At 42.7% G+C, this 26807-nt stretch overlaps 1 protein-coding gene across 1 annotated transcript in view; it reads right to left on the bottom strand.

Moving 5' to 3' along the window:
* LOC150077505 (uncharacterized) overlaps positions 1-26807 on the bottom strand; it is a 340997-nt gene that overhangs the window by 269481 nt on the left and 44709 nt on the right. The window contains exon 3 of the mRNA XM_090386345.1: positions 19823-19928. Within this exon, the coding sequence (XP_090242471.1) occupies positions 19823-19928 (106 nt within the window). The remainder of the gene's footprint in view (positions 1-19822; positions 19929-26807) is intronic.

Below are 26807 nucleotides of genomic sequence, written 5' to 3'. Positions count from 1 at the left end.
AGAAAATAAAAGGGAAAGAGAAGGTTGCTTTCCTTCTTAATCTAGTAAAGTTGCTTTCTTTACTATGGATTATTTGTGTGTTAATGAATGCTTTAAATAAGGAAACGATTTCTACTTCAAGAAAGAGCGCTAATTCAGAGCAAAAAGTCACTTGATCACAGAATCGCTTGGCACTTGGGCCTCTGCGAGTTGATCAAGATGGCTACACCACCATGGGCAGCATTTGATGTATTGCAATCTTTTCAATATATAGAGTAGTTCTTTATGGAAGTGGAAATTTGGGAAGTTAAATAGGTTTCTTGCAAGCAGAAACCCACTGGAGAGCAGCGATGAATAAGATCATGGATATCGTCGATAGTGCTGCGAGATCCCCTACAATTCCACTGCAAAACATAAGGCATTACTTGAGATGAGTACAAAGAGCTGTATCTGACTGCTTTTTCAGTACGGCACTTTTATGGCAGTCAAACTTTGGTTTGTCTTTTTTTGGAAATATAGGCCAGCCAGTGTCCATTTCTTCCCCCACATATATTTCCGAAATCGGGTCTTCCTGGTTGGATAAGTAATTTTTGAATTGGAACTCTTACTATGTGATGCAGTAGCAATCACTGGTGGGGAAGGAGATGTCACTGGTATTATAAGAGGAGTGTTACATGCCTGTTCTGAATGTTTAGTTATATTGAACTGTTTCTGAGAGAGGACAGCTCGAGCCCAATCAGAGTTGATATGTTTGAGGGGACAGTAACATCAGTTTGGGTGGACACTGTTTGTTGTTTTTGTGTAATAGTGGCATAGGTACGTTTGGGCATAGTACGAGCATTTATTTTCCTGGTTTCTTGATAGCTTACCTTGTTCTCAATCTTATATTATGATATTAAGTGTTTCTCACCAACCACATATTAAAATAAGACATGGAAACTGGTATTTTAAAATATTTAACAATATTTTTCTCAATTTTCCATCTGTCACATGTTTTGGAATAGGCAAGATGGTTGCCTTTACAGTTGGGACAAGTTTTTTCTGTCACCAAACATTCAAATTGAGTATGAACAGAAGATCCACAGTTGGGGCATAATGGGTTTCCTCTACATGTCGTCTGAGAGGGGCCATACTTTTGGCACTTGTAACATCTCAAGGGATTAGGTATGTATGGACAAACATGGCAAAGCCGCTTTCACTGATGATGTTGTTGTTGTTGTGATGGGGGTTTAATGGCGCACGAGCTGCTGGGGCTATAGTGCGCCTATTCACAGGAAAATAATAAAACTCAAATTTTGGATAGAATCAATTTATGGCTTATTAGAGTGATGTTTTAAAATTTATGATACAATCCAATTTTTTTCAAAAAAGAGAAGAATTCATTGATGTTTGCATCGTCACCTATAATATTTTTTAATGTCTTCGGTTCCGGAAAATTTTGTAGGGAAAGGAGGATGGATATTCTGTCCTGATCATAGTGAGGGCAGTCAACGAGAATGTGTTTGACTGATAAGTGCGAGGAACAGTGTGGACAATGAGGAGGATCCTCTCCTGTAAGTAGGTGAAGGTGAGTCAGATATGTATGTCCTATCCGTGCTCGTGCAAGCACTACTTCTTCTCTTCGTACTGTTTTGATGCTAGAGCGCCAAAGCTGTGGATCCTGTTTCAACTGATAAAGTTTATTATTGCTTTGGGTGTCCCATATCTCTTTCCACATCGCAAGACATGTTGTTTGTATGATATGATTATAGTCATAGATTGGAATAGGAGCAAGGGTTAAATCATAAGTTGATGGATTTTTGGCAGTTTTGTCAGCGAGTTCATTCCCTTTTATCCCCGAATGGGCTGGGATCCAGCAAAAGGTCACTGATTGATGACGTTCCTCAATTTTTAATAATAGGCTTCTGATTTGGTTTAATATAGGATAAACCTTATAACGAAAGTTTTGTATTGCTGTAATTGAGCTTAGAGAGTCAGTATATACAATATATTTTAGAGATGGGTAGAGATTCAGGTTTTCTAAAGCTAACTTTATTGCATGAAGTTCTGCAGAGAAGCTGCTATACTCAGGCGGCAGGGAAGCAGAAATGATTGTAGAGGGTACTGCTGCTGCTCCAACAGCTGAGTGTGATTTGGAGCCATCAGTATATATTGGCAATAAACTAGCATATTTCCGAATATGGCTTGCATGGAGTTGTTTCATGTTCAGTGACGGTAAAAGATTCTTTCCCCATTTTTGAAGGTAAGTATCACAAGTTAATTGTGGAGGAGGTGTCCAAGGTGGGTGTAAGCATTTCATTATGTCTAGCCTGTTGACATTAGGAATATTCCAACTCTGTGTTATTTCAATTAGTCGTAAGCCTGCCGGTCTTATTTTACTGGGTTTGTTTCTATAAAGGTTTTGCAGTGGTGGATTAAAGAGATACGGCCCAATAGGATGCTGACAGCAGTTTTGTATTCGGGCTGCATACTTAAGAAGTAGTGTTTTCCTGCGGAGACAAAGAGGGGGCTCATGTGCTTCAATATATAAACTTTGGGTAGGGGATGTCCTGAATGCGCCAAGGGCAATCCGCAGTGCACTATGCTGTATAGGATCTAACCAGCGTAGTGTACTCTTTCGGGCAGAATCGTAGATTGGAGCACCATAATCCAAACGGGATCTGATCAATGCTCTATATAGCAGAAGCAAAGATGTACGGTCTGCTCCCCAAGACATTGCAGATAAAGCTCTCAGTATGTTCAGTTTTTTAAGGCAGGAAGTACGTAGCGATTTAATGTGTTCAAGGAAATTTAATTTTCTGTCAAGGATTAATCCCAAGAATCTGATATTGTTGGTCACTGGAATGGTAAAATTTGACATCTGAAGTTCAGGATCTGTATGCATTTTTCGTTGATTACAAAAGTGGACTGCAACAGTTTTCTGCTGAGATAGACGATAGCCATTGAGTCCTGCCCAACTTTGCACCTTATTCAAGGATAACTGCAGTTGCCGTTCAATGGATCTCATATTCTGAGAATGGCAAGAAATGGATAGATCATCCGCATAAAGATAGGTCTCAACTGTATTTGGGAGTTCTTTTGTTATAGAATCAATTTTAAGGGCGAAGAGGGTTGCACTCAATACAGAACCTTGTGGCACTCCTTCTTCCTGTAAAAATGTCTTAGAAAGAGAGTTGTGGTATCGGACTTGGAACAAACGGTTCTGGAGAAAGTTTCTGATAAATATAGGAAGGTTGCCCCTTAGACCAAGGGCATGGAGGTCGCTGAGAATGCCATGACGCCAGGTAGTGTCAAATGCCTTCTCTATGTCAATGGAAACAAAAACGAGATGTTCATTTTTTACGAAGGCATTGCGAATTGCAGACTCTGCTTTAATCATGAGATCTAAGGAGGACCTGTTCTTACGAAAGCCATGCTGTTTATTACTCATTAGGTGTTGTGTTTCGATGGTCCAAACAAGTCGATTATGAATAATTTTTTCAAGTAATTTACCGAGGCAACTGGAGAGGGAAATTGGTCGGTAATTGTATGGCCTTGTAGGGTCTTTTCCAGGTTTCAAAAAGGCAAGAACTGTGGCATGATGCCAGGAGATGGGATAAATGTTTTCCATAAATATTCTGTTATAGTAGACCAGTAGTATTTGTAAATTTTTGTCACCAAGGTATTGTAACATGATATAAGATATGCCATCTGGCCCAGCAGCACCGTTGTGTGTCGTTTTCATGGCATGTAGGAGTTCGTGATATTGAAGAGGCTGGTTATACGGAAGGAAAACTGAGGTTCGAAAGTTTATGGCTCGTTCTTCAGTCTTGGTCTTTATTTTCTGAAAATCCGCCGAATAATTTGACACCGCTGAAACTTTAGCAAACGTTTTGCCCAAAGCATTTGCTATGTCCTCAGGAGCTGAGAGTTCCTGCCCATTCCATGAAAGAATAGGTGAGGGGGTTGTAGGGAATTTTCCAGAAATCTGTCTGATTTTCTTCCATATTAACCTGGAGTTGGTGTTTCTGTTTATGGTAGATGCAAAATGAATCCAAGAATTCTTCTTGGCTTGCCTTTGAATGAGACGTGCTTTCGCTCTTAGTTTCTTGTAATTGATTAGATTAGTCGTGGTTGGTGATCTGCAAAATATATTCCATGCTTTATTTTTTAACTTCTTTGCTTTAGTGCAGTCTTCATTCCACCGATAATTATGGTGCTGTCGGGAATGCGGATTCGACAATGGAATTGAACACTTAGCTGCAGATAGTATGTGTGAAGTGATATAATCTGTGGCTTCATCTATCGACTGTGTCCGTATATATTGCTCGTCCAGGGTGACTAAAGATTTAAATTTGACCCAGTTGGCTTGAGAAAACTTCCATTTCCTGCAGGGATTGACTAATGGGTTTGGGTTTTTTTTTTTTTTGGCGCATTAGCAACTATGGCTATAATGCGCCAAGACTAGGTAATATTTTTAAAAAAAAATTTAAATTAAACTCTCAGTGACCTAATTAATTAGGCCACCATGTCTAGATCTAATAATAAATATATACAAAAGATAAATCAATAAAAGATATAACAATAACATATAAATTTTAAATACTATTAAAAACGTTTATTGCTTTCAAAAAGCTAAAAATAGCAGACACATTGTCATTGTCAGATAAAATCTGACTGAGTGTATACGGCTCAGTCAGATGATTAAAGGCGGTAAAACGGATATTGCTAAAATCTGGACATTCAACTAAAAGGTGTCTAATAGATAAAATTGTGCCGCAGGACTCACACATAGGAGGGTCATCAGCCCTCAGCAAAAACGAATGTGTCAAATTACTATGTCCTATGCGGGTCCGAGCGAGAACAACTTCCTCCTTACGACTCCTGCGCAGACTAGACTGCCACGGTTCAATTAAAGGCTTTATAAGATATAATTTATTCGCAGTCTGTCTATTCCACGAATCCTGCCATTGGGAGTGTATCTTTTCGTGTATTATTCGCCTGTAGTCTGTATAAGGGACTGACAGGCAGCGATTATTATTGGGAATTCCTGATTTGGCTGCGGTGTCAGCCAAATCATTTCCCCTAATCCCAATGTGGCTCGGGATCCAGCAGAAGCGGATATCATATTCACGTTCATGGAGAAAGTGAATCTTCTGCTGGATACTAGACAGAGCTGGATGAGGATTATACCTCACAGATATTAAAGCCTGTAACACGCTGAGAGAGTCAGAATATAAAATGAACCGTTGGTATTGGCATTCACTAATGTAATCCAAGGCTAACTCTATTGCGTGCAGCTCTGCAGTAAAGATACTGCATTCAGAGGGAATCTGCTCCGATGTAGTGCTGTCTGTAAAGACAGCAGCAGATCCCACATATGATTCCGACTTCGAGCCGTCTGTGTAAACTGGCGCAAAGTCAGAGTGTTCAGCTCTGTATGCTGAATGAAGCTGCAGGTAGACCGATGATGGAGTGTCCGACTTTCCCCAATTTCTGAGGGACAAGTCACATATTGGAATATGAGCATGCCAGGGTGGAAGGGGTTGCTTCGGTGTTTGGGCAACCTGGTCTACCGTGATATCAAGTTCTACGAGTAGCTCTTGGAAACGAATACCAAAAGGACGATTGGCAGTCTTACGGGTGTTGTACAAATTTTCCCATCGTGGCTCAAAAACGGATAGCCACGTAGGATGGTCTGGCAGGGATTTCAGTTTAAAAGCGTAGTTTAGAGACAACTGCTTACGTCGAAGCGATAACGGTGGTTCGTTTGCTTCGACGTATAAACTCTGGACAGGAGATGTTCTATATGCTCCAGTAGCGATACGAAGAGCCTGGTGATGGACAGGATCCAGCCATCGAAGGACACTGTCTCTGGCAGAAGAATATACCTGGGACCCATAATCAAGTTTGGATCGCACAAGTGCACAGTAAAGCCGAAGAAGCGTGCATCGGTCAGCTCCCCAAGATGTAGAGGAGAGCGAGCGGAGAATATTAAGCCCGCGTGTGCACTTTGTGCGAAGTTGACGGATGTGGTTCAGAAAGATCAACTTTTTATCAAATACGAGTCCCAAGAATTTTGTGTCCGCTGCTACTGGAATACCATTTTGTCCGAGCCTTAATTCAGGTTCAGGATGAAGATTACGCTTGCGACAAAAGTGTACGCAAACGGACTTCTCCGGCGAGAACCTGAAGCCATTAGCAAGTGCCCAGGAATTCAGACTGTCAATGGCTTTCTGCAGTTGTCTTTCAATAACCCTCATGTTGCATGACTGACAAAAAATGCTAAAGTCATCAACATAGAGGGCACAGTTTACAGTTGGAGGAAGTTGTTCTGTGATGGAATTGACTTTGATGGCAAAAAGCGTGACACTTAATACTGATCCTTGTGGTACTCCCTCCTCTTGGCTGAAGGGACGAGAGAGTGATGATCCCACACGAACTTGGAAAGATCGATTGGCTAAAAAGTTTTTAATAAAAATGGGGAGTTGCCCCCTAAGGCCTAGGCTATGAAGATCTTTTAATATGCCAAATCTCCAAGTGGTGTCATACGCTTTCTCCATGTCAAAGAACACCGACACCAAGTGTTCGCGTTTTAGGAAAGCATCCCGGATGGATGCTTCCAATCTAATAAGATGGTCCAAGGTGGACCGGTTCCTTCGGAAGCCGCACTGAATGTTGGAGAGAAGGTCATTTGATTCGAGATACCATATTAAACGAGAATTAACCATTCTCTCCAGGATTTTGCAGACAGCTGGACAGAGCAATAGGACGATAATTGGTGGTGACTTTTGGATCCTTTCCTGGCTTAGGAAAGGCAAGAACGATTGCCTTTCGCCAGGAATCCGGAAACTGCCCCTCAGTAAAGATTCTGTTATATAGAAGGAGCAGACAATCCATAGAGTTTGGTGAAAGATGTTTAATCATTTCATAATGGATGCCATCTGGTCCAACAGCACTTGCTTTGGAAAGAGTGAGGGCTCTTTTCAGTTCCTCTATAGTGAATGCCCCGTTGTAGGGATAGAGGCCCTTGGTCTTAAAATTAAGTGCTTGCTTTTCCAGTTTATGTTTAAGGACCAGGAACTCTGGGGAATACGAAGATGTTGCAGAGATGTTAGAGAATGTTTCCCCAAGAGCATTGGCTATTGCAGTTGGATCTGCAATAGCGCATCCATTATAATCTAGGATTGCAGAAGGGTGGGAGGTATATTTTCCCTTCATTTTCCGGATTTTATCCCAGACTACCTTAGAGTTGGTAGACTGGTTAATAGATGATGTGAAACGGATCCACGATTCCTTTTGACTCTGACGACGGATGTAGCGTGCTTTGGCTCGTGCACGTTTGAAGGCTATAAGGTTGTTCGTGGTAGGATATCGGCGAAATATCCCCCACGCTTTGTTTTGAGCCTTTTTTGCTGGTGTGCATTGTGAATTCCACCAAGGTTTGGGAAATGGTGGAAACCGGGCTGATGTTTTTGGGACAGCATTAGCAGCTGCTTGGACAATGATTTCTGTGATGTACTTTACTGCATCATTGATCGGCTCTTGACTGACTGTGCTAAGATCGAAATTTGCCTGATGTCGGAAGGCAGTCCAGTCAGCCTGATCAATCTTCCACCGTGGTAACCTAAAAGGAAGACATGGTCTCCCACTGTGTAACAAGGTTATCACAGGGAAGTGATCGCTTCCGTATGGATTCTCCTCCACTTCCCAAGTGAGTGAAGGGAGTAGAGAAGGGGAGCAGATAGAGAGATCAATGGCAGAAAAGGTACGGGTAGGCGTATGGAAGAAGGTGTTTGTTCCAGTATTTAGAAGGGAAAGGTCGTTGTCATTGAGCATACGCTCAATGACTCGTCCCCTTCCGTTGATGTTAGCACTACCCCACAGGGTGTTATGTCCATTCATGTCCCCGAGAAGTAAGAAAGGGGGAGGCAACTGCGTTAGAAGATCATCAAGGTCTGCCTGGGAGATGTCAGTCCCAGGTGGCAAATAGATAGAGCACACAGTTAATAAAAATCCCACCGTAAGGCGAATTGCAACAGCCTCTATGCTGGTAGTAATTAGCAAGGGCTGGACTGGGGTATGGTTACCCACAAGGATAGCCACTCCTCCATGAGCAGGACCATCCGCAATTCTATCCTTACGAAAGATTGTGATGTTATGCATGGTGGGATCATCATTTGCCTTTAGATAAGTCTCCTGCAAGCAAAAGCAAACTGGCTCGTGCTTTTGCAGGAGAGCCTTGATGTCATCTGTATTTTGCCGGAATCCACGACAATTCCATTGTAGGAATTTAGCCATTATTTTGGCTTGGTGGGTCCATCAGGCGGCTTCCGAGGTGCTGAGGGCTTACTTTTATCAGTCTTGGCTTTATCTTTTTTGGGGAAGAATGGACGATGTCCCGTGTCCATTTCTTCCTCCGCAAAGAGTTCCAAGACTGATTCATCCTGTACCTCCTTGTTCTCTACATCCATTCTTTCTGTTGTTACTTCAGGCTCTTTACCACTTGGTTTTGATAGTGGTGGAGCACTAGGAGGTACGGATATAGGAGTGGCAACTGACTGTGTTTTTTTGGTGGGCTTTTGAGAACTCAATAAATAGCGTGCAATCGGGGTGAATGACTCTTGGTGGTATAGTCATCTCAGTTTGTGTCCCGATAGTGCTCTTAGCAGAAACCTTCTGGGCATATGAAGGTTTCCCGCTATTTACTGGTTGGATACGTTTTCTGGCCTCTGGGTAGGATATATTCAGCTCTGTTTTCAGTTTTTGGATTTCTTTTTCGTCCTTCCACCGCTGGCATGCTCTTGAGTAGGCGGGGTGCTCACCTTGGCAGTTAACACAGGTGGGTTTTGGAGCTGTACATTCCTTGCTCTCGTGGTCTTTCACACCACATCGAGCACAGGCAGGGTTACCACGACAAGATGTTTGTGAGTGGCCGTATTTTTGGCATCTAAAACACCGCAGTGGGTTTGGGATATAAATCCTCACTGGGCAGTTTAGATAACCTGCCTTGATGGAATTTGGAGGCCGTGGGGTGTTAAACGTGAGGATGAGAACTCGGGTAGGGACGAGATTCCCATCCTTCCGTATCGATATTCTCTTTACAGCTGTCACTCCTTGGTCTTTCAATTCAGAGCAGATCTCTTCTTCAGAAACATGAAGAAGGTCCCACTCTGAAATGACGCCTCTAGAAGAGTTCAAAGTTTTGTGGGGGGTTGCAATGATAGGTATTCCCCCTATTGATGTGGCGTTCAGGATTTTTTCCGCCTGTTTAATAGATGTAGCTTCGACCAAAAGGTCGCCAGAACGCAGTCTTTTTACCGTTTTAGGTGAACCTGCCAACCATTCTAATCCTTTCTGGATGAAGAAGGGTGACATCTTTCCAATGGACTGCTCTCCGGTGGAATGGAGAATGAGGAAAAGCGGTGTAACTGATGGTGGTTGTTTATCATCAGTTCTGGCTCGTTTGGCAGAGGTGTTATCTGCGTCATCATCTCGATTAGGTAAGGGCCTTGTTGTGCCCCAGAAGAAGGATTTAAATTACTCATATGAGTAAAGAGAAAATGTCTGATGCCTAAGTACCTCACCCACCACGGAGCCCTACGAGGGGACGCCCACTCGTGAACTAGCAGGTACTGCGTACACGAATGGGACGCCGAGTTCGCTTAGAGCACCATACCCACGTTACCAATAAGTCTTTATCCCGTCCCAGGACCAAAGGGAGGGAGACTTATTGGAACGCAGTTGACCCTAGCAGTATAAAACCACCCGCCGATTAATCCCAGTCGGGCCGGTCCGGGACCACCCGTCTTGTCGAAGCAGGGGCCAAAGTGGTGTATTGAAGCTGGGCCCCTCAACCACCAGGATCCCCCTTTCCGCTTCCACGGGTCGCGGCGCACGGCTGCACACGCCGGATTTCAAAGATGTAACCCTGAAACCAAGGTATGGGCGTTAGATCCCAGTGATGCTAATCTGGAAACCCAGCAGCGTCACTGGGAGGTCCCCTCACCACGTACAGGTGCCCACGTTGAGGGGATTGACTAATGGTGGTTGAGCAGTGAGCAGATCACAAATAATAGGAAAATGATCACTGCCCAAGGGGTCATCTAAAACAGACCATTCTATGATTGGATACAGAGTCGGGGAACATACTGATAGATCAATTGCAGAAGTTTGTCCAGTTGGCAATTGTATGTGAGTGGGTGTACCAGTATTAAGAACAGTAAGGTTTTGTTTGTCTAGAAAAGTTTCAATTAGTCGGTCATGTGTATCTACTTTTGTTGATCCCCATAAGGGATTGTGGCTATTGAAATCACCCAACAGACAGACCGGGGGTGGCAATTGCATTAGCAGGTTTTCAAGATCTTGGTAAGAGAAAGTATGACTTGGTGGGAGATAGACTGATGCTAGTGTTAACGCAATCTGGGTTATCAGACGTACGGCAACAACTTCAATATCAGTTTGCAAAACAATTTGTTTGGTCGGGATCTTTGAGCTGATGAAGATGGCCACACCTCCACGGGCAGCATTTGAAGTATTACGATCTTGTCGATAGATGACATAGTTCTTAATGTTGGTGGAAATTTGTGGAGTTAGGTAGGTTTCCTGTAGACAGAAACCAACTGGAGAATAGCGGTGAATTAGGACTTGAATATCATTAAGGTTGCTACGATATCCTCTGCAATTCCACTGTAGAATATAAGGCATTATTGGTGTTTAGTAGAAGAAGCTGTATCTGACTGCTTTTTTAATGTGGTTGGCTTGTGACGTTCAGGCTTTGGTTTGTCTTTTTTGGAAAAGAATGGTCGACCGGTGTCCATTTCTTCTTCCGCATGTAATTCTAATATAGGTTCTTGTCTAGATGAGTCGAATGTATCCATAGATGTTTCTGGGATATTCTTTTTTAAATGTGAGCTCCGATTATTTGATGTAGAAGCAGTCACTGTGGGAGGAGAAGGAGATGTTGCTGGTACTGTAATTGCAGTATTATTTGCCTGGTTCATCTGCTTAGGGGTATTGGACTGTTGCTGGGAGAGAACAGCCCGTGCCCAGTCAGAAATTGAAGCGTTTATAGGTACTGTAACATCGGTTTGGGTGCCCACTGATTGATACCTTTGCGCAATACTGGCGTATGTACGCTTAGTCAAACTGGGAGCAATTACTTTCCTTGCTTCTTGAAAACTTACTTTATTTTCAATCTTATATGTCACAATTTTCTTTTCAGTTTTCCATTTCTCGCATGATCTGGAATAGGCAGGATGGTTGCCTTTACAGTTGGGGCAGGCCATTTCTTTTGCTGAGCAATCACTTTGAGTGTGTTCAGAGGACCCACAATTGGGGCAAACTTGATTTCCTCTACATGCCATTTGAGAGTGACCATACTTTTGGCACTTAAAACATCTCAAAGGATTAGGGATGTAGGGCCTAATTCGACAATGTAGATAGCCTGCTTTTATCGATGTTGGTAGATTTGGTGTATTGAAAGTGAGGATAATGTTCCTTGTAGGTGCAAGTATATTGTCTTTTTTAGTCTTAATCCTTTTGACTGCAATGACATTTTGGTCTTGAAGTTCTTGCATTATCTCCTCCTCCGTGACATTCAAAAGATCCCAGCTGGATATAATCCCTTTGGATGTATTTAGGGTAGCATGGGGAGAAACCTTTACTGGAATTCCAGCAAAGTTGGCAAGGTTTAGTAGTTTCTGCGAATGTCCATGGTTTATTGTCTCCACTAGTAGGTCGCCTGATTGCAGCCTCTTGACTGTCTTAGGCGATCCTGCCAGACTTTCCAGATGTTTTTGGATAACAAACGGAGAGAGCTTACTGAGAGGCTGATCTCCAAGAGAGTGCATTATTAGAAATGCAGGACAATTTGTCGCTGAGGAAGTGGTTTTCATCCTCTTGGGTTGCGACGTGTTATGCTCGTTGTCTAACTCTGGCCGAGAGCTTGTCGGCTCGTGAGGCGGAAAGGCATGTTGATCCATGTTTGCTCCTTTTAGTCCTTGGCAGATGAGCTTTTCTGCCAAGACTTCCGGCCCCGCCACGGGGAGGCAGGAGCAGTGCCTGGTGTGACCAAGCGTAGAGTATTAGGTGTTAGTAAAAGAAGTATGAAAAATAAAGAAAGGTAGCTTTTCTTTCTTGCTCTGTACAAGTACTTTTTGTGACAGTAGCTGATATAAAAAATAAATTTCTTAAGGACAGTAACTTAATATAACTTTAGATCGCTTTTGATAATCACTTTTTAAGCACAGAGAAAACGCTCGATCACATTCGCTTGGCACCCGGGGCCTCACTGATGATGGTAGGTTTGGGGAATTAAATGCAAGGATAGTATTCCTAGTGGGTGTAAGGTTATTGTCTTTTTTAATCATGATTCTTTTTGCCGCAATAACATTTTGATTCTGTAGTTCTTGAGTTATTTCGTCCTCCATCATGTTCAACAGATCCTAACTAGATATCACACCTTCAGATGTATTTAGTGTTTTATGGGGAGATACACTCACTGGTATACCTGCAAAATTGTCGATTGTAAAAGTTTCCTGAATGTCTTCGGTGTGTGTTTCTAATAGTAGGTCTCCAGATATTTCTGGATGAAGAAAGGAGATAACTTGCTGACAGGTTGGTCTGAAAGTGAGTGCATAATTAGAAATGCAGGAAACTCTGTTGTTGATGAATTAGTTTTCAACCTCTTGAGTTGTGAGATGTCAAAATCAGTATCGTTCTCTGGCCGAGAGCTTGTCGGCTCTAGAGGCGGAAACACATTTTACTCCTTTTGGCCCTTGGCAGATGAGCTTTTCTACCAAGGTTTCCGGCCCTGCCACAGGAAGGCAGGGGCAGTGCCTGGTGTGACCAAGCGAAAATAGTATGGGGTTAGTAATAAACCTATGAAAAAAAAGAAAGGTGGCTTCCCCTTCTTGCTCTGTACAAGTACTTTTTTGACAAGAGCTGTTATTAAATAAATAGAATGCTTAACGAGAGGAATGTAAAAGAACTATATATAACTTTTAAGAAATCGCACTGAAAGTTACAGAGAAATCGCTCAGTCACAAACACTTGGCACCCGGGGGCCACAGGAGTAGAGAGCTCCTGTCCATTCAAGTTTTGGTTTGGTTTGGTTTTATTGGCGCATTAGCATCTAAGGCTATAATGCGCCAAGACCAGGTAATATATAAAAATTTAACATCTCAGTGACCTAATTAATTAGGCCACCGTGTCCAGATCTAATTACAATGATAAATCAATAAACGAAATAATAATAACATGAATTTTAAATACGATTAAAAACGTTTATTGCTTTCAAAAAGCTAAAAATAGCAGACACATTGTCATTGTCAGATAAAATCTGACTGAGTGTATACGGCTCAGTCAGATGGTTAAAAGCGGTAAAACGGATATTGCTAAAATCTGGACAGTCAACTAAAATGTGTCTAATTGATAAAATTGTGCCACAGGACTCACACATAGGAGGGTCATCAGCCCTCAGCAAAAACGAATGAGTCAAATGACTATGTCCTATGCGGGTCCGGGCGAGAACAACTTCCTCTTTACGATTCCTGCGCAGACTAGACTGCCACGGTTCAATTAAAGGCTTTATAAGATATAATTTATTCGCAGTCTGTCTATTCCACGAATCCTGCCATTGGGAGTGTATCTTTTCGTGTATTATTCGCCTGCAGTCTGTATAAGGGACTGACAGGCAGCGATTATTATTGGGAACTGCTGATTTGGCTGCATTGTCAGCCAAATCATTTCCCTTAATCCCAATGTGGCTGGGAATCCAGCAGAAGCGGATATCATATTCACGTTCTCGGAGGAAGTGAATCTTCTGCTGAATGCTAGACAGAACTGGATGAGAATTATATCTCACAGATATTAAAGCCTGTAACACGCTGAGAGCGTCGGTATACAAAATGAACCGTTGGTATTCGCATTTACTAATGTGATCCAAGGCTAACTCTATAGCGAGCAGCTCTGCAGTAAATATGCTGCATTCAGAGGGAATCTGCTCTGATGTAATGCTGTCTGTAAAGACAGCAGCAGATCCCACATATGATTCCGACTTCGAGCCGTCTGTGTAAACTGGCGCGAAGTCAGAATATTCAGCTCGGTGTGCTGAATAAAGCTGCAGGTAGACAGACGATGGAGTGTCCGACTTTCCCCAATTTCTAAGTGACAAGTCACATGCCGGGAAATGAGCATGCCAGGGTGGAAGGGGTTGCTTCGGTGTTTGGGCAACCTTGTCAACCTTGATATTAAATTCTTTGAGCAGCTCTTGGACACGAATACCAAAAGGTCGGTTGGAAGTCTTACGTGTGTTATACAAATTTTCCCATCGTGGCTCAAAAACGGATAGCCACGTAGGGTGGTCTGGCAGGGATTTCAGTTTTAGAGCGTAGTTTAGAGACAACTGCTTACGACGAAGCGATAACGGCGGTTCGTTTGCTTCGACGTATAAGCTCTGGACTGGAGATGTTCGATATGCTCCAATAGCGGTACGGAGTGCCAGATGATGGACAGGATCCAGCCAACGAAGTACACTGTCTCTGGCCGAATTGTATACCAGGGACCCGTAATCTAGTCTGGATCGCACAAGTGCACGGTAAAGCCGAAGGAGGGTACATCGGTCTGCTCCCCAAGATGTAGAGGAGAGAGAGCGGAGGATATTTAGCCCTCTTGTGCACTTGGTGCGGAGTTGACGAATGTGATCAAGAAAGGTCAACTTTTTATCAAATACGAGTCCCAGAAATTTTGTATCCGCCGCAACTGGAATAGCATTTTGTCCGAGCCTTAATTCAGGTTCAGGATGAAGATTACGCTTACGACAAAAGTGTACGCAAACGGTCTTCTCCGGCGAGAACCTGAAACCATTTTCAAGTGCCCAGGAGTTGAGGCGATCAATGGCTTTCTGCAGTTGTCTTTCAATAACCCTCATGTTGCATGACTGACAAAATATGCTAAAGTCATCAACATAGAGGGCACCGTTTACGGTTGGAGGAAGTTGTTCTGTGATGGAATTTACTTTGATGGCGAAAAGCGTGACACTTAAAACTGATCCCTGTGGTACTCCCTCCTCTTGGCTAAAGGAACGAGAGAGTGAGGATCCCACACGAACTTGGAAAGATCGATCGGCTAAAAAGTTTTCAATAAAAATGGGGAGTCGTCCCCTAAGACCAAGGCTATGCAGATCTTTTATGATGCCAAATCTCCAAGTTGTGTCATACACTTTCTCCATGTCAAAGAACACCGACACCAAGTGTTCGCGTTTTAGGAAAGCATCCCGGATGGATGTTTCCAATCTAATAAGATGGTCCAAAGTGGACCGGTTCCTTCGGAAGCCGCACTGGATGTTGGAGAGAAGGTCATTTTTTTCTAAGTACCATATTAAACGAGAATTAACCACTCTCTCTCCAGGATTTTGCACAGACAGCTAGTCAGAGCTATAGGACGATAATTGGTGGTGACTTCTGGATCCTTTCCTGGCTTAGGAAAAGCAAGGACGATTGCCTTCCGCCAGGAGTCCGGAAACTGCCCTTCAATAAAGATTCTGTTATAAAGAAGGAGCAGATAATCCATAGATTTTGGTGAAAGCCGTTTAATCATTTCATAATGGATGCCATCTGGTCCAACAGCACTTGCATTAGAAAGAGTGAGGGCTCTCTTCAGTTCCTGCATAGTGAATGCCCCGTTGTAGGGATAGAAGCCCTTGGACTTGAAATTAAGTGCCTGCTTTTCGATTTTATGTTTCAGGACCAGGAACTCTGGGGAATACGAAGATGTTGCGGAGATGTTAGAGAATGTTTCCCCAAGAGCATTGGCTATTGCAGTTGGATCTGCAATAGCGCATCCATTATAATCTAGGATTGAAGAAGGGTGGGATGTATATTTTCCCTTCATTTTCCGGATTTTATCCCAGACTACCTTAGAATTGGTAGCCTGGTTAATAGATGATGTAAAACGGATCCATGATTCCTTTTGACTCTGACAGCGAATGTAGCGTGCTTTGGCTCGTGCACGCTTGAAGGCTATTAGATTACAAGTGGTAGGATATCGACGGAATATCCCCCACGCTTTGTTTTGAGCCTTTTTTGCTGCTGTGCATTGTGAATTCCACCAAGGTTTGGGAAATGGTGGAAACCGGGCAGATGTTTTTGGAACAGCATTCGCAGCTGCTTGGACAATGATTTCTGTGATGTACGTTACTGCGTCATTGATAGGCTCCTGACTGACTGTACTGAGTTCAAAATTTGCCTGATGTTGGAAGGCATTCCAGTCAGCCTGATCAAACTTCCACCGTGGTAACCTAAAAGGAAGACATGGTCTCCCACTGTGTAACAAGGTTATCACAGGGAAGTGATCACTTCCGTATGGATTCTCCTCCACTTCCCAAGTGAGTGATGGGAGTAGAGAAGGGGAGCAGATAGAGAGATCAATGGCAGAAAAAGTACGGGTAGGCATATCGAAGAAGGTGTTTGTTCCAGTATTTAGAAGGGAAAGGGCATTGTCATTGAGCATACGCTCTATGACCCGTCCCCTTCCATTGATGTTAGCACTACCCCACAGGGTGTTATGTCCATTAAAATCCCCAAGAAGTAAGAAAGGGGGTGCCAACTGCGTTAGAAGATCATCAAGGTCTTCCTGGGAGATGTCAGTCCCAGGTGGCAAATAAATAGAGCAGACCGTTAATAAAAATCCCACTGTAAGGCGAATTGCAACAGCCTCTATGCTGGTTGTAATTAGCAAAGGCTGAACTGGGGTCTGATTACTCACAAGGATAGCCACTCCTCCATGAGCAGGACCATCCGCAATTCTATCCTTACGAAAGATTGTGATGTTATGCATGGTGGGATCATCATTTGCCTTTAGATATGTCTCCTGCAAGCAAAAGCAAACTGGCTCATGCTTTTGCAGGAGGGCCTTGATGTCATCTGTATTTCGCCGGAATCCACGACAATTCCATTGTAGGAATTTAGCCATTATTTTGGCTTGGTGGGTCCATCAGGCGGCTTCCGAGGTGCTGAGGGCTTACTTTTATCAGTCTTGGCTTTATCTTTTTTGGGGAAGAATGGACGCTGTCCGGTGTCCATTTCTTCCTCCACGAAGAGTTGCAAGACTGAATCGTCCGGTACCTCCTTGTCCACTACATCCATTGATTCTGTTAATTTTGGTTGCTCTTTTTTACCACTTGGTTTTGTTAGTGGTGGAGCACTAGGAGGTACGGATATTGGAGTAGCAGCTGATTGTGTTTTTGTGGTGGGCTTTTGTGAACTCAATAAATAGCGTGCAATCGGCGTGAATGACTCTCTTGGTGGTATAGTCATATCTGTTTGTGTACCGATAGTGCACTTCGCAGAAACCTTCTGAGCATATGAAGGCTTTCCGCTATTTATTGGTTGTATGCGTTTTCTGGCCTCTGGGTAGGAGATGTTTAGCTCCGTTTTTAACTTTTGTATCTCCTTTTCGTCCTTCCACCGCTGGCATGCTAGAGAGTATGCAGGGTGCTCTCCTTGGCAGTTAATACAGTTAGGCTTAGGAGCTATACATTCCTTGCTCTCGTGATCTTTAGCACCACATCGAGCACAGGCAGGGTTACCACGACAAGCTGTTTGTGAGTGGCCGTACTTTTGACATTTAAAACACCTCAGTGGGTTTGGAACGTAAATCCTCACTGGGCAGTTTAAGTACCCTGCCTTGATGGAACTTGGAGGCCTTGGGGTGTTGAATGTTAGGATGAGAACTCGGGTAGGGACAAGATTCCCATCCTTACGCATGGATATTCCGCTTGACAGCTGTTACTCCTTGTTCTTTTAATTCAGAGCAGATCTCTTCTTCAGAAACGTGAAGAAGATCCCACTCTGATATCACACCTCTTGAAGAGTTCAAAGTTTTGTGAGGGGTTGTGATGATGGGTATTCCCCCTATAGATGTGGCTTTCAAAAACTTTTCAGCTTGATTTACATTTGATGCTTCTATTAGAATATCTCCAGAACGCAGCCGTTTTACGGATTTGGGTGAACCTGCCATCCCTTCTAATCCTTTCTGGATGAAGAAGGGTGACATTTTCCCAAGTGACTGCTCTCCGGTGGAATGGAGAATGAGGAAAAGAGGTGTCACAGATGTTGTTTTCTCCTCAGTTCTGGCTCTTTTAGCTGAATTACTTTCACTCTCATCTAACGATCGATTAGGTAGGGGCCTTGTTGGGGCCCCAGAAGAAGGATTTAAATTACTCATGAGAGTAAAGAAAAAATGTCTGATGCCTAAGTACCTCACCCACCACGGAGCCCTACGAGGGGGCGCCCACCCGTGAACTAGCAGGTACTGCGTACACGAATGGGACGCCGAGTTCGCTTAGAACACCATACCCACGTTACCAATAAGTCTTTATCCCGTCCCAGGACCAAAGGGAGGGAGACTTATTGGAACGCAGTTGACCCTAGCAGTATAGAACCACCCGCCGATTGATCCCAGTCGAGCCGGTCCGGGACCGCCCGTCTTGTCGAAGCAGGGGCCAAAGTGGTGTATTAAGGCTGGGCCCCTCAACCACCAGGATCCCCCTTTCCGCTTCCACGGGTCGCGGCGCACGGCTGCACACGCCGGATTCCAAAGATGTAACCCTGGAACCAAGGTATGGGCGTTAGATCCCAGTGATGCTAATCTGGAAACCCAGCAGCATCACTGGGAGGTCCCCTCACCACGTACAGGTGCCCACGTTGAGGGGCCATTCAAGTTGAAAATTGGAGAGGATAATGGAGGAAATTTGCCACTTAGTTGCCTAATTTTTTTCCACATTATTCTTACACTAGTATTTTTAGTAACTGAAGTTGCAAATCGGATCCAAGAGTCTCTTTTATAATTTATAAGATTATTGGTGGTAGGATGTTTCTGGAATATACTCCACATTTGTTTTTTTTTTTTTTTTTCTTTTTTGCTACATTTACAATCCTTGTTCCATAAATAATTTATGGGTCTATGGACATATCTAAACCCATAAAGCTGCTAGAATTTGTTTGGTATTATGGTCAGAGCCTGCCAATTGGATGAAATTCAATGATCTGATTATCAAAAGATACAGGAGAAGTGTACTTTGCCCAATCTGCCATGGAAAATGTCCATTTTATGCAGTTTTCTGAAGTTACAGAGTCTGATGTTTGAATTTTACACATTACTATTAGTATTAGTAATGGCCATACGGTACAAGGAACCCTAAGGCTTATGCTGCACCAGCCAAAAAAATTAAAATATAATAAAAATAACATTAAGTGGAGGAGGTTTTCCTTCTCCATTTTATACTCCTTTCAGAGCTAAGGGTTAGTTTTTCTACTCGTGTTACCGGCCCCACCACAGGGGGGCAGGAGTAATTCCACGAGTGACCAGATGGTTTTTAGGTTAATTGGGTTAATAACTCTACTAGAAAATAAAAGGAAAGTGTCTTTTCTTTCCCGACTTAACTTACTACTTGTAAGGTTAAGTTTGCTGCACTTTTTGAAGAACTTAAGAGAAACAAATTTTAAACTTAAAAGAAGAGTGATTTCTTTAAAACGAATCACTCTAAAGGAATCTAAAGATCCCTTCAGATCACTTTATAGAGCTCAAAAATCGCTTGGCCGTAGAAATGCTTCACACCCGGAGACCCACATCAAGGGAAAAATGAACACAGAGCAAACAAAATTCTCGCCTACTTCAATCAATATATTTTCATTAATTCCTTGCACAATTAAAAAAAAATTTCATCCACTTAACTAGATAAATGCAAACATCACCTTTATTACAAATTACAAACAAAGGTGATACACATAGTAGCTAGCATGTGCACAATCATCTTTTTTTTTTTTTTTTTTTTTATTTCAATACCAATGAAATCACTTACCTAGAAATTCTCAAGGTATTTAAAAACTCTCTAAGTACCTGGGTTTTTTCTTCTACTGAATGGCGATACATTTCTTCTTTCACAATACCTGGATATTCTAAGGAAACTAGAAAAACAAATGGTATATATATCATAAAAAAGCTTACAAAAGGTTATCTGTACTATGCAAGTAGCTTTTAAGTAAAAAATACTTTAAACTTTATAACAAAGCAAATTATTTGAAATATTATGCAAAAACTGTATTATGCAAAATAAAAAGTTCAGAATATGCAACTCTGTAATTTACAGGTTCCATTAGTAGATGATGCAAAGATAGTGTTAGTCTCTGTTGTTATGTGGGTTTACAACACAAGGGCAAATTAGCCCAAAATGTGTGACGGTTTTCATTACAATATTCATTTTTAGTTAATTATAATTAGATTATCAAAGAACATCTATTGTCTGTAGATGTTTAATATACATACACAGTTCACTTCAGTTTGCTTTGTCTCAAAGTATGTGAGAGAGTGAGTTAGATATGTGTGTGTGTGTGTGTTATTGGAGATTAACGGCACATAAGTTGCTGTGGCTATAATGCGCCTATTCACATGAAAAGGCTAAAAACAAAATTTAAGCGTAGCTAAAAACATAATTTAGGCATAACAACTTGGTTGTGTTTACAGAAATATTTTAGAATTTATCATATAGTCCAATTATTTTCAGATAAGAGAAAAACTCGATGTTTGCATCATCTCCAATAATATGTTGTAATGTTATTGGTTCTCGTAGATTTCTCAGGGAACACAGGACGGATGTTCTGTCCTGTTGATAGTGAGGGCAGTCAATCAGAATATGTTTGACTGTTAAATTTTCTGAACAGTATGGACATTGAGGAGGATCTTTGCCTGGAAGCAGGTGGAGGTGGGTTAGATATGTGTGTCCAATACGTGCCCGTGCAAGAACCACTTCTTCTCTTCACACTGTTTTGGTGCTAAAGTGCCAACACTTTGGATTGTGTTTCAACTGATAGAGTTTATTATTGGTTTGGGAATGTCATAGCTCTTTCCACTTCGCAAAACATGCTGTTTGTACGATGTGACAGTAGTCAGAGGCTGGAACCGGAATGAAGGTTAAATCAACAGTTGATGGATTTTTAGCAGTTTCATCAGCAAGTTTATTACCCTTTATCCCCGAATGTGCTGGGATCCAGCAAAGTTTGTTATTTGGTTTTTAGAAGCATTAGCAACTAAGGCCATATTGCTCCGGGATATGCGGTGGTCATTCCCTGACCTTTTCGCATCCTCCGTATTTGGTGGTGACGGGCTCGAACCCCGGTCTAGTCAAGAAGCATGTGCTACGCACTGCTGCTCCTTCCCACCTGACTATGGAGGCGCCTCTGGGATCCAGCAAAAGGTCACTGATTGATGACATTCTTCAATTTGTAATAGGAGTCTTCTGATTTAATTTAACACAGGGTTGGTTGGTTGGTTGGTTTTGATTTTATTGGCGCATTAGCAACTAAGGCTATAATGCACCAAGACCAAGTCATATATAAAAAATTTTAAACTTTCAGTGACCTAATGAGTTAGGTCACTATGTCAAAATATATAACAAATGTATAAAAGGTATAAAAGATAAATCAATAGAAAATCACAATAAAATGTAAGTTTTATATACGAGCAAAAACGTTTATTGATTTTAAAAAGCTAAAAACAGCAGATACATGGTCATTGTCAGATAAAATCTCACTGAGTGTATAAGGCTCAGTCGGATGATTAAAACCGGTAAAATATAAATCACATTTGTGTCTAAAACGTGGACACATGGTTAAAATGTGATGAATAGTTAAAATGGTGCCGCAGTTCTCGCACATAGGACAGTCATCTGCCCTCAGCAGAAAAGCATGTGTAAGATGACTGTGTCCTATGTGGTTTGGTTTGGTTTGGTTTGGTTTTATTGGCGCATTAGCATCTAAGGCTATAATGCGCCAAGACCAGGTAATATATAAAAATTAAACATCTCAGTGACCTAATTAATTAGGCCACCGTGTCCAGATCTAATTACAATGATAAATCAATAAACGAAATAATAATAACATGAATTTTAAATACGATTAAAAACGTTTATTGCTTTCAAAAAGCTAAAAATAGCAGACACATTGTCATTGTCAGATAAAATCTGACTGAGTGTATACGGCTCAGTCAGATGGCTAAAAGCGGTAAAACGGATATTGCTAAAATCTGGACAGTCAACTAAAATGTGTCTAATTGATAAAATTGTGCCACAGGACTCACACATAGGAGGGTCATCAGCCCTCAGCAAAAACGAATGAGTCAAATGACTATGTCCTATGCGGGTCCGGGCGAGAACAACTTCCTCTTTACGATTCCTGCGCAGACTAGACTGCCACGGTTCAATTAAAGGCTTTATAAGATATAATTTATTCGCAGTCTGTCGATTCCACGAATCCTGCCATTGGGAATGTATCTTTTCGTGTATTATTCGCCTGCAGTCTGTATAAGGGACTGACAGGCAGCGATTATTATTGGGAACTGCTGATTTGGCTGCATTGTCAGCCAAATCATTTCCCTTAATCCCAATGTGGCTGGGAATCCAGCAGAAGCGGATATCATATTCACGTTCTCGGAGGAAGTGAATCTTCTGCTGAATGCTAGATAGAACTGGATGAGAATTATATCTCACAGATATTAAAGCCTGTAACACGCTGAGAGCGTCAGTATACAAAATGAACCGTTGGTATTCGCATTTACTAATGTGATCCAAGGCTAACTCTATAGCGAGCAGCTCTGCAGTAAATATGCTGCATTCAGAGGGAATCTGCTCTGATGTAATGCTGTCTGTAAAGACAGCAGCAGATCCCACATATGATTCCGACTTCGAGCCGTCTGTGTAAACTGGCGCGAAGTCAGAATATTCAGCTCGGTGTGCTGAATAAAGCTGCAGGTAGACAGACGATGGAGTGTCCGACTTTCCCCAATTTCTAAGTGACAAGTCACATGCCGGGAAATGAGCATGCCAGGGTGGAAGGGGTTGCTTCGGTGTTTGGGCAACCTTGTCTACCTTGATATTAAATTCTTTGAGTAGCTCTTGGACACGAATACCAAAAGGTCGGTTGGCAGTCTTACGTGTGTTATACAAATTTTCCCATCGTGGCTCAAAAACGGATAGCCACGTAGGATGGTCTGGCAGGGATTTCAGTTTGAAAACGTAGTTTAGAGACAACTGCTTACGACGAAGCGATAACGGCGGTTCGTTTGCTTCGACGTATAAGCTCTGGACTGGAGATGTTCGATATGCTCCAATAGCGGTACGGAGTGCCAGATGATGGACAGGATCCAGCCAACGAAGTACACTGTCTCTGGCCGAATTGTATACCAGGGACCCGTAATCTAGTCTGGATCGCACAAGTGCACGGTAAAGCCGAAGGAGGGTACATCGGTCTGCTCCCCAAGATGTAGAGGAGAGAGAGCGGAGGATATTTAGCCCTCTTGTGCACTTGGTGCGGAGTTGACGAATGTGATCAAGAAAGGTCAACTTTTTATCAAATACGAGTCCCAGAAATTTTGTATCCGCCGCAACTGGAATAGCATTTTGTCCGAGCCTTAATTCAGGTTCAGGATGAAGATTACGCTTACGACAAAAGTGTACGCAAACGGTCTTCTCCGGCGAGAACCTGAAACCATTTTCAAGTGCCCAGGAGTTGAGGCGATCAATGGCTTTCTGCAGTTGTCTTTCAATAACCCTCATGTTGCATGACTGACAAAATATGCTAAAGTCATCAACATAGAGGGCACCGTTTACGGTTGGAGGAAGTTGTTCTGTGATGGAATTTACTTTGATGGCGAAAAGCGTGACACTTAAAACTGATCCCTGTGGTACTCCCTCCTCTTGGCTAAAGGAACGAGAGAGTGAGGATCCCACACGAACTTGGAAAGATCGATCGGCTAAAAAGTTTTCAATAAAAATGGGAAGTCGTCCCCTAAGACCAAGGCTATGCAGATCTTTTATGATGCCAAATCTCCAAGTTCTGTCATACGCTTTCTCCATGTCAAAGAACACCGACACCAAGTGTTCGCGTTTTAGGAAAGCATCCCGGATGGATGTTTCCAATCTAATAAGATGGTCCAAAGTGGACCGGTTCCTTCGGAAGCCGCACTGGATGTTGGAGAGAAGGTCATTTGTTTCTAAGTACCATATTAAACGAGAATTGACCATTCTCTCCAGGATTTTGCACAGACAGCTAGTCAGAGCTATAGGACGATAATTGGTGATGACTTTTGGATCCTTTCCTGGCTTAGGAAAAGCAAGGACGATTGCCTTCCGCCAGGAGTCCGGAAACTGCCCTTCAATAAAGATTCTGTTATAAAGAAGGAGCAGATAATCCATAGATTTTGGTGAAAGCCGTTTAATCATTTCATAATGGATGCCATCTGGTCCAACAGCACTTGCATTAGAAAGAGTGAGGGCTCTCTTCAGTTCCTGCATAGTGAATGCCCCGTTGTAGGGATAGAGGCCCTTGGACTTGAAATTAAGTGCCTGCTTTTCGATTTTATGTTTCAGGACCAGGAACTCTGGGGAATACGAAGATGTTGCGGAGATGTTAGAGAATGTTTCCCCAAGAGCATTGGCTATTGCAGTTGGATCTGCAATAGCGCATCCATTATAATCTAGGATTGAAGAAGGGTGGGATGTATATTTTCTCTTCATTTTCCGGATTTTATCCCAGACTACCTTAGAATTGGTAGCCTGGTTAATAGATGATGTAAAACGGATCCATGATTCCTTTTGACTCTGACGGCGAATGTAGCGTGCTTTGGCTCGTGCACGCTTGAAGGCTATTAGATTACAAGTGGTAGGATATCGACGGAATATCCCCCACGCTTTGTTTTGAGCCTTTTTGGCTGCTGTGCATTGTGAATTCCACCAAGGTTTGGGAAATGGTGGAAACCGGGCAGATGTTTTTGGAACAGCATTCGCAGCTGCTTGGACAATGATTTCTGTGATGTACGTTACTGCGTCATTGATAGGCTCCTGACTGACTGTACTGAGTTCAAAATTTGCCTGATGTTGGAAGGCATTCCAGTCAGCCTGATCAAACTTCCACCGTGGTAACCTAAAAGGAAGACATGGTCTCCCACTGTGTAACAAGGTTATCACAGGGAAGTGATCACTTCCGTATGGATTCTCCTCCACTTCCCAAGTGAGTGATGGGAGTAGAGAAGGGGAGCAGATAGAGAGATCAATGGCAGAAAAAGTACGGGTAGGCATATGGAAGAAGGTGTTTGTTCCAGTATTTAGAAGGGAAAGGGCATTGTCATTGAGCATACGCTCTATGACCCGTCCCCTTCCATTGATGTTAGCACTACCCCACAGGGTGTTATGTCCATTAAAATCCCCAAGAAGTAAGAAAGGGGGTGGCAACTGCGTTAGAAGATCATCAAGGTCTTCCTGGGAGATGTCAGTCCCAGGTGGCAAATAAATAGAGCAGACCGTTAATAAAAATCCCACTGTAAGGCGAATTGCAACAGCCTCTATGCTGGTTGTAATTAGCAAAGGCTGAACTGGGGTCTGATTACTCACAAGGATAGCCACTCCTCCATGAGCAGGACCATCCGCAATTCTATCCTTACGAAAGATTGTGATGTTATGCATGGTGGGATCATCATTTGCCTTTAGATATGTCTCCTGCAAGCAAAAGCAAACTGGCTCATGCTTTTGCAGGAGGGCCTTGATGTCATCTGTATTTCGCCGGAATCCACGACAATTCCATTGTAGGAATTTAGCCATTATTTTGGCTTGGTGGGTCCATCAGGCGGCTTCCGAGGTGCTGAGGGCTTACTTTTATCAGTCTTGGCTTTATCTTTTTTGGGGAAGAATGGACGCTGTCCGGTGTCCATTTCTTCCTCCACGAAGAGTTGCAAGACTGAATCGTCCGGTACCTCCTTGTCCTCTACATCCATTGATTCTGTTAATTTTGGTTGCTCTTTTTTACCACTTGGTTTTGTTAGTGGTGGAGCACTAGGAGGTACAGATATTGGAGTAGCAGCTGATTGTGTTTTTGTGGTGGGCTTTTGTGAACTCAATAAATAGCGTGCAATCGGCGTGAATGACTCTCTTGGTGGTATAGTCATATCTGTTTGTGTACCGATAGTGCACTTCGCAGAAACCTTCTGAGCATATGAAGGCTTTCCGCTATTTATTGGTTGTATGCGTTTTCTGGCCTCTGGGTAGGAGATGTTTAGCTCCGTTTTTAACTTTTGTATCTCCTTTTCGTCCTTCCACCGCTGGCATGCTCGAGAGTATGCAGGGTGCTCTCCTTGGCAGTTAATACAGTTAGGCTTAGGAGCTATACATTCCTTGCTCTCGTGATCTTTAGCACCACATCGAGCACAGGCAGGGTTACCACGACAAGCTGTTTGTGAGTGGCCGTACTTTTGACATTTAAAACACCTCAGTGGGTTTGGAACGTAAATCCTCACTGGGCAGTTTAAGTACCCTGCCTTGATGGAACTTGGAGGCCTTGGGGTGTTGAATGTTAGGATGAGAACTCGGGTAGGGACAAGATTCCCATCCTTACGCATGGATATTCGCTTGACAGCTGTTACTCCTTGTTCTTTTAATTCAGAGCAGATCTCTTCTTCAGAAACGTGAAGAAGATCCCACTCTGATATCACACCTCTTGAAGAGTTCAAAGTTTTGTGAGGGGTTGTGATGATGGGTATTCCCCCTATAGATGTGGCTTTCAAAAACTTTTCAGCTTGATTTACATTTGATGCTTCTATTAGAATATCTCCAGAACGCAGCCGTTTTACGGATTTGGGTGAACCTGCCATCCCTTCTAATCCTTTCTGGATGAAGAAGGGTGACATTTTCCCAAGTGACTGCTCTCCGGTGGAATGGAGAATGAGGAAAAGAGGTGTCACAGATGTTGTTTTCTCCTCAGTTCTGGCTCTTTTAGCTGAATTACTTTCACTCTCATCTAACG

Source organism: Mastigoproctus giganteus, chromosome 12 (assembly GCF_048544385.1).
Source record: "Mastigoproctus giganteus isolate SK-2022 chromosome 12, ASM4854438v1, whole genome shotgun sequence".
NCBI lineage: Eukaryota > Metazoa > Arthropoda > Arachnida > Uropygi > Thelyphonidae > Mastigoproctus > Mastigoproctus giganteus.
This window is presented reverse-complemented; position numbering and strand designations above follow the sequence as displayed.